At 40.2% G+C, this 9,467-nt stretch overlaps 1 protein-coding gene across 1 annotated transcript; it reads right to left on the bottom strand.

Moving 5' to 3' along the window:
• Positions 1-3,927: 3,927 nt before the first annotated feature.
• Positions 3,928-6,397, bottom strand: LOC138645795 (uncharacterized). Its single transcript, XM_069735308.1, has 2 exons — positions 5,743-6,397; positions 3,928-4,842 (listed from the first exon to the last, which is right to left on the bottom strand). Exons 1-2 carry the CDS (start codon positions 6,327-6,329, stop codon positions 4,200-4,202), a joined length of 1,230 nt encoding a protein of 409 aa, XP_069591409.1. The 5' UTR covers positions 6,330-6,397; the 3' UTR covers positions 3,928-4,199.
• Positions 6,398-9,467: the final 3,070 nt, after the last annotated feature.

Raw genomic sequence — 9,467 nt, 5'->3', positions numbered from 1 at the left:
CTGCAACAACCAGATCTCTGGGGCGCTGCATATACAGATTTTATTTATATTATGAAACACAGAAAAACACACAAAAAGACATATTAAAAACATTAAAACTGGTCACACATATGACCTACACACAGTAACAGAAAGGCTCATAATAAAGCCAACCTCCTGAAAAGACTCCCCAGCAATAATACAATAGAATATCCCTGTGAACATAGGATATGGTATTTATGTGAACAGCACTTGAGCTCTAAAAAAGAGCAAGATATACGGTCATTAGTGAGAATACGCCTAAGGTAATTTATTACATAAATGCATGCTCAATGTTGGTAAAGTTGGCGATTCTTTGTATGTTAGTTCAAATGAACCATAGAAGAGTGAGACCGTTTATGAACAGCAGTGACTTACAATACAAATGGTTTGAAAATATAAGCATGAACTTAGCGCTCTAACAGACCCATAGAGTGGCCATATCAGGAGAAACAAAAGAAGTGCGATCTATAAACACAATAATTGTATATAAACTCCTCTCATAAGGTCCTATAGACGGATGTATATCCAGGTGTATGCAAATACCAAGTCAACCATAATAGAGCCCTTGATTGATTTACAGCAGTGACTAGGATTGCTTATAATTAACTGAACACATGCTTAGCAGTGCTCATTGGTTTCTATGATCCGGGGTGTGTTCCCCCATTGTGGGTAAGCTCGGGGCTTTGTTGCAGTGGGTTATATACCCCCTAAAATGACTCTGTGTGAAGGGGCTGGGTACATCATTCCCACTGGCACTCCGTAAATTTGGATATGTTCTCTATTAAGGTTGACTTGGTATTTGCATACAATCACCAGTGTTTCACTGGTTGGGCCCAGTCCTTTTGTCTGCCCTTATTCACACTGAGGTCAACATTGACACATGGTAAGGTTTTAATATTAGACAGTGTAGGACTGTCCCGATCAGAGTTACCTTGACGAGGTGGGATGGCTTTTGTGCTATTTTTTTTATTAAAAAAAAAACAGTATTACTAAAAACTCTGTGTTATTTAAATGCACTTTTGCTTTTTTACTTAGTTACATCAGGGTTTTTTCTTACTTTTTTTCTCTTGTAGGTTTTAATGTTTTGTGGCCAATGTGAACATGCGTTTAACCTCTGCATGTGTACCATCTCAAGTTAAGCTCAATTTTTGTGTTTTTTTTCTCTGTATTGTTGCATTCTGTGCAAGCCAGGGTGTGGCCTCCCTGTTTCTGAGCTAGAGATTATATATAAGGCTTACACGGTCTGGTGTTTCACTGGTTGGGCCCAGTCCTTTTGTCTGCCCTTATTCACACTGATGTCAAACCTTACATGGTAAGGTTTTAATATTAGACAGTGTAGGACTGTCCCGATCAGAGTTACCTTTACGAGGTGGGATGGCTTTTGTGCTATTTTTTTTTATAAAAAAACAGTATTACTAAAAACTCTGTTATTTAAATGCACTTTTGCTTTTTTACTTAGTTACATCAGGGTTTTTTCTTACTTTTTTTCTCTTGTAGGTTTTAATGTTTTGTGGCCAATGTGAACATGCGTTTAACCTCTGCATGTGTACCAACTCAAGTTAAGCTCAATTTTTGTGTTTTTTTTATGTCCTCACTACTGTAAAACCAAAAATGCAATCTTGAAAATGACACAATTCAATATGCTCCCCTTGTAAATGGCGACTCCTTTCCTCCACGGCAGCTTATCGTCATTGTGTCAGCAGATGGTTCACTTAGTTACAATACCTCTATGCTCCCACCCATGGAAGGTCTCCTCGCATTTTCTTCTTAGTGACAGTTCTCACATGCAGGAGGGCAGGTCTTCTCTGCCAGGGACAGACCACACCGACAGTACAAGCTGATGCATCATTGGCACTCACTTTCTTTCCTGGGCACCATCTAGAACAAATACTACTCACCCCCACTTATAACTAGCTATAATGCAGACTCCACATCATCTCCTTTTTTTTTTAAACCAATAACTTTTATTGAATTTTCAGAAAACTTTTGAACACATAAAAGGTTTAACAAAACCCATAAACACATACAATAACAAACTACAATAGATACCCGTACACATTTTACATATACGGTATTCATTAAAACATAACTTCTTCACCACTCCACTATAATATCATCTCCTTTCTTTTGACAAGCTGTCCATCTGCAAGTGTCTGACCTCTTCTCATGGGACACAAGAATATTAAATGTACTCTTTACACACATGCTAATGCTGACACCAAAATGTCCAATGTGTCCCCCCCACACACTTAATGAGTGGCACTTCAGACTTCACTACTTAGTGGCATCTTGTATAGTCATATTTTCGACCTTTGACATTTTTCCTTTATTATGTAATGGCCGATACATCACTGATCACTCACATCCCTCACGTATCACATAGAAAATCAATCTGGACCAGAGTTTTCAAAATTGTATCTGATTGTATAAATATTTAAGCCCAATTCTATCCTTCTTACACAGAAGTAGTGTGGAAATAAATGGGATGCAAGACTGTCCTTATACCTGCTCATAGAGCCTGAAGAAGGACCTTCATCAGTCTGAAAACATTCCCGCAATGCTACAATGCTTTGTGAGATACTGATTAATTAAATAAAGTCTATTCTATATTTTCTTCCAAAGTCAGGAGTGCGGTTCATACTTTTGTTTGATAATTATTTTTTTAATTATATTATTAGGAAAAATACAGAAACTGAGAAGATCAGAAACTTCTCATCACTACTATTGCCCCCTACTATTACTTTAATAATATTAATAAACCTTTATAAAAAAAAGGCAGAATTTAACATCAACGTACAGACATAATTTATTTGGTTTATAAAATAGAATAATAACCAGAGGAGCCGACTTCTGTCTCAGAAAGTTTTTCCTCGGAACATTAGAAATTCTCACAGTATCAATAAAATCTGCGCTTCTCGGCACTTACTGTACATGATCCTTATGTCCTTGCTAGAACCAAAAATGCAATCTTGAAAATGACATAAATCAATATGATCCCCTTATAAATGGCAACTCCTTTCCTCCACGGCAGCTTACCGTCATTGTGTCAGCAGATGCATGGTTCACTTAGTTACAATACCTCTATGCTCCCATCCATGGAAGATCTCCTCGCACTTTCTTTTAGGTGACAGTACTCACATGTAGGAGGACAGGTCTTCTCCGCCTGGGACAGATTACACCGACACTACTAGCTGGTGCATCCCTCGCACTCACTTTTTGTCCTGGGCACCATCTAGAACAAATACTACTCACCCCCACTTATAACTAGCTGTAATGCAGACTCCACATCATCTCCTTTCTTTTGACAAACTGTCCGTCTGCAAGTGTCTGAACTCTTCTCATGGTACACAAGAATATTTTATATTCTCTGTACACACATGCTATTGCTGACACCAAAATGTCCAATGTGTCCACCATACTCTTAATGAGCGGCACTTCAGACTTCACCACTTAGTGGCATCTTGTTTAGTCATATTTTAGACCTTTGACATTTCTCCTTTATTATGTAATGGCCGATACATCACTGATCACTCACATATCACATAGAAAATCAGTCTGGACCAGAGTTTTCAAAATTGCATCTGATTGTATAAATATTTAAGCACAATTCTATCCTTCTTACACAGAAGTAGTGTGGAAATAAATGGGATGCAAGACTGTCCTTATACCTGCTCATAGAGCCTGAAGAAGGACCTTCATCAGTCTGAAAACATTCCCGCAATGCTACAATGCTTTGTGAGATACTGAGGAGTGCGGTTCATCCTCTTGTTGCATAATATATTTTTTATTATGTTATTAGGAAAAATACAGAATCTGAGAAGAACAATGTCAATTTATTTGGTTTATAAACTAACATAATAACTACAAGTGTCAGCATTTTTTTTCAACCAAAATCAACTTCTTGTTGGCTTCCAGGCTGCAAATGATAAGTGGATTGTATTAATAATTACTATATGTAAATAGTCATAAAGGTCATCGATTGTCGTATTCCTGATCTGATTATGACATCAGTCGTGTACAGAACATGTAGTAGTAAAATCATGATATTGTTTTAACCTATTTTTTATGCAGTAACAGGACACTTAACCTTTAATAGTACAATTTTTTTAAGTCTCAGATTTTGGTGTATTTTTTCTGCATCTGGGGCCATTATTTCAATTTTCTGCCCCATACTTCGTTCACAACCTGATCATGTACCTATCCAATAACAGCCTACGTTTCTGCATATACTGTGTCTCCAACACATCGGCCAGTGTCTTCAGTATATCGCACAGGGTGTTCACCACATCCGCCTTTGTTTTTGCCACCTTAGCCAGTGTCTCCAACATTTTGGTTCGTGTCTCCAACATATTGGCCAGTGTCTCCAACACATCGGCCAGTGTCTTCTCCATATTGTCCTTTTCCCTCAAAATATTATCCTGTGCCATTAACAGATTTCGCTGCGTCTTCAGTAGATTTCTCCGTATCTTCAATAGATTTCTCCGTGTTTTCAATAGATTGATTTGTTTCATCAGATCTTTCTGCTTCTCTAATAGATTGGTTTGTGTCTTCAACAGACCGGACTGAGTTTTCAGCAGAGTCGTCCATCTCTTTACAATCTGCATAACAATATCTGTCTGCTCCTCATCTATCTCATCATCAGATATATCCGGATCTTCAAAAAAAAATTCTGTCTTTATGCTACAAGTATCTGCCCCCAACTCTTCTGCCGGAGCCTCTGTATCATCACTGGTAGTATCGGTCTCATCACCAGCAGAATATCTCGGCACCAGCAATATTTGTTTCCACAGACGTTCTACTTTGTGCATCAACTTCACCAACCTGATACATAAAAATAAAAAAATATATAAATTAGTTAAATGCAAGGTTAAAAATCAGAACTTAGTCTCCTGATAATTTGCCTTTACTTGAGACCGCTAGTTTTTCTCCTGACCTGTTACTTTTGCATCTGAATCAAGGAAGTGAGTAAATTTCAGCAGCCGTGTGTATCAGCTATGCAGCTACTATTTAGTCTCAGATTCTCTTGTAGAAACACAAAGAGGGATATTATTTATCATAAACAGGTTCCAAAATTTGCCACAAGACATGTATGGTCAAAAAGTGAAATGTTTTGCCCTTTTGTAAAAAAATAAATAAAATTGAGGGTTTAACAAAATGGAGCTTGGTCTCTCCAAGAACAGAGGAATAAGTTACATGAGAAAGTACGTAAAATCAAGAGCTGCTTTAGATTTAATTTTCTGGTGCACAGACAGCCAACAGATATGCCACATTTATTATACATTCTATACATTCCCTCCCATGGTTTATACACCCAACGTACATAGGTAGAGGCATGTACCCCGGGTTCTGGGTGTCAGCACACCACCTGGTCAGGGTACTTCGATACAGAAGGATGGTAGTAAAATGAAACTTTGCCCCATATGAGGGAAAAATTACTCATCACCCTGTAGACGTTTCCTCCTTGTTCCGCTCTCTCTTCTTTATGTTAATTTGCAGTAGATCAGTAAATCACTACATAGTAACATAGTTAGTAAGGCCGAAAAAAGAAATTTGTCCATCCAGTTCAGCCTATATTCCATCATAATAAATCCCCAGATCTACGTCCTTCTACAGAACCTAATAATTGTATGTTACAATATTGTTCTGCTCCAGGAAGACATCCAGGCCTCTCGTTATACATTCTTTATACTGTCTAGAAATACATAAATATGTGACACCTACCTGATGTGGTTACAGATCCAGGATTTCTCGCACACGGTGTCCCGGGAAGTCTCACCACAGCAGGAGTAGGAGCCATCTGTGAAGGTTCCAGGATGGTCCATGGATGATGTCAGGGTTGAAGCCACTGAGTCAGTGGTCTGAGGACACAACATGGACTGTCGAGTCTTCTTCACTCCATCACTGTTCTCCTGGACTGTATGACCATAACCAAGAATGTGGCAAACCTCGTGGATAATTGTGTCTTGATGGGACTTAAATTTTGGATCCATTTTCCAAAATAGTTCACATAGGTAGATGGTTCTATCTTCAGAGCCGCGGTATACATACGCAATAGTTCCAATATCTTGCTTAGGATCTTTATTTTTTGCAAACGTCACCTTCTCTAGTTCTCGGATCAGCTCCTCCACCAGATCTGTGGTGAGGAATGGATAAAGCTTCTCTAAATTTAGGTCTCCAAACACCTTGGGATCTTCCACCAGGAGACTTTCCTTTTTCTTCAGAGCATCAGATAAAAGTCGTAGGGTTTGTTCTTTAGCTTCCGTGGCCTGCTTTCTCTCATCTTCACTCAACAAACATGGATTATTCATGGTCCCCTCTTTGGCTTCCGTGGCCTTACTTTTTTCATTCTCAATTCCAAAGAGCCTTATTAGAAGTCTCGAGAACATTGTTCTCTATACAGGTGTCGTTACCTTTCTGTGCAAATCCTTCTGGCGTCTTTATATTCTGTGCGCATAATGGGGCAGAACGTCCTTGCTCTGTGTTCACTTTCACTACTATTTTATAATGTGCTGTTATAACACATATTTGCCCATTCAGCAGAATAGCCAGATAAGTTAACCCCTGTATGGTCAAAAGTAGCGCAAGGTGCAAACTTTTCATTCCAGAGTGAAATTTGTAACTTTCCTATACTGCATCTTAATGGAGAATTTGTGTTTTTCTTTCTTCAACAAAGTTCTACCCCAATGATTATACTGACTATCAGCAAGAATAAGAAACCCGCTTTACTTTAAAACTTATTTTAGCCTTTTATATAGTTTTTATGCATTTTTTTTTTATAATTTAGTAGAACTTATTCTTTTCACTATTATTTAATACGGGAGAGGCAGTTCTCCAAGGCAAAATTAAATCCATCATCAGACGATTGAGCTGCAATCCAAATCACTATCACTAAGAGCCTTAACTTTACCTTTCTGTCGATACAGCCGTATGAGGACTTGTTATTTAATGGCGCCATTCTGTGGTTCATGTAATTTGTTTTTTTTTTTCAAAGTCAAGATGAATACAAAAAAATAGCAATCTTATTATTGTTTATGTGAAATATGACCGGCATGCTGTTGGTATTTGCTTCAGATTATTTTTCTAGATTTACAAAAATGTTGTACATTAATAGATGGTGATATCCTTAGAACTGCGACATACAGAAGTCACAGTGCTGGCATCATGCGAGACTTTTTGGAACTCCTAAAGTGAACCCGCAGAACCACGACAATGAACCTCCCAAGGACGAGCTGGCCTGGTGGACCACCCCCTATACAGGGAGTGTTAGGAGCAGGCCCGAGAGAGACTATTGCCGCAGAAGCTGATACCCGGGGACAGGAGATAGGAGGCTCAAGCAGGAACGGAAGGAAGAGATGTCTGAGGCTGGAAACCCACGGTGGGGCTGACGCGGCTAAGACCAGGACGGACAGGCATGACAGGGACGCAGAGCAAACAGGCATGGCAAAGACACAGGCAGGCTGGGTACGGCGAAGGCACAGGGCAGGCTGGGTACGGCGAAGGCACAGGGCAGGCTGGGTACGGCGAAGGCACAGGGCACGCTGGGTATGGCAAAGACACAGTGCAGGCTGGGTACGGCAAAGAAACAGGGCAGGCTGGGTACGGCAAAGGCACAGGGCAGATACGGCAAAGGCACGGGGCAGAAAACGCAGAGAAATGTGGGACCTGGGTCACATGAGACACAAATGACAGTCAGGCAAGGAGCAGAGGGAAAGTTTACCTTAAATAGGTGGCGTGCTGCAGAACTTCCGGGTCAGGATCCTCCAGAATCATAGAGTGGAGGAACGGAACCAGAGCGAGGAAGTGCGCGTGCGCTGAAGAGGTTGGAGTGAAAGGTGCGCACGCGCACCTGAAGAGACCCAGGGGCCGGTGGCGAGTCTGGACAAGAGGAGACTGGAAGGTGTGCGCACACACCAGGAGCGCGCCGGAATAGGCAAGTATGCCAGGGAGCAGGGGGAGAGTGGTGCGACGGCACGGAGCGGTGCCGGGACACATCATTGCTAAGGTCACAAGCGTCGCTTTCTTTGGTCCCTGAATCAGCGCCATCACTAGATATAAAGTGAGTAATGGAGACCGTACATTCATGTTCTGGTCTAAGTACCACTTGGAATCTTTGACAAAACTTTCCTTTATCATCAGAACTTTGGATAAGAGTTGAAGAGTTTATTTTTACATTGATTGGTTAGTATATATTTTTCTTTTAGCTTCTAAATCTGATCTCACTGGACAACTGCCTGGACCTTGTTCTAGTCACTGAAGTTTATTTTTTATTTTTTATCTGGGCAAAAGCCTTACGCAGTTTCTTTATATATCTTAGTGATTGAAGTAGCACAAAAAGTCCCTTCATTTCTTTCATTTTCATTTTGTTTACAAATAAAGATTGTAGCACAACTGTAACCAGAAACCCCACTCAGAAACATTTGGATTTTACCCCTTTACCATACCACCCCCTCCAAACTCTGGTGGGACATCCACTATAAAAGAGATGTCATGAGTGATATCCATTCTTCAATTGTTGTGACCTATGAGCAATGCTCCCTATAATTTTAAGTCTATCGCTTATAATGGAATATGGTGGAAATTAACAGACAAAACAATGATCAAATAGTCTGCAGTAAATTCCAACCAACTATTGTGAGAAGGAGATCCCAAACGTCTAACCCAAGTAATTCAGTTTAAGGTCGGTTTCACACGTCAGTGTTCTGTCTCCGCCATCTAATATTGTTGCCCTGATTATTTGCTTGCATAATTGCAGTTTCCTCAGTATACAGTATTGATATATTCATGCCTTTATTCATCTGTGATGCTTTGGCTCCCTCTAGCGGCCAGAGTTATGTTGGCAGTTCAATCTTGTTTTTGTATTATCCATGTCTGATTCTCCTCCTCCTTTGCAATGCATTATGGTAGCTCAGCCTCCATTTCCCTCCATTTTTCCTTTCACTTTCCTCAGTCTGCCTTCAAGGAAAGACGCTTCACTTCATCCCCCTTGCGATTGCATTGCCGGTATGTCTTTATGCTTCCGTTCAGTTACTAGCTTCCTAAATGTTATGCATAATGTACCTCATGTGTAGTATGTATCTGTTCTATACCATGCACTGATTCTATTTATATCATTGTTCACAGTTTCACCGCATCAACATACCACTACGTTTAATAAAGCACAGACTCAACCACAGTCTCCTTATTGGACCACGGTATAGCGGTTTAGCTGACTGTATAGCTATGTATGAGCCTGCCTCAGCTAGTGAGGACAGAACAGTGAAACGGCAGCCATCCAACTAGTGGGATTCAAGTTACCGGCTACTTAGAGACTAAATACAGCTACAGCAATCTCTGCACAGCCAAGCACTTTCCCAAGACACCATGTCTCACAAATCACATAGGACAAGATCTGTTACTTCCGTCTCCTCAAAGACAACATCCATCAGCAGCGCAGTCGCCATTGCCCG

The sequence above is a fragment of the Ranitomeya imitator genome, chromosome 7 (genome assembly GCF_032444005.1).
Source record: "Ranitomeya imitator isolate aRanImi1 chromosome 7, aRanImi1.pri, whole genome shotgun sequence".
Classification (NCBI taxonomy): Eukaryota; Metazoa; Chordata; class Amphibia; order Anura; family Dendrobatidae; genus Ranitomeya; species Ranitomeya imitator.
This window is presented reverse-complemented; position numbering and strand designations above follow the sequence as displayed.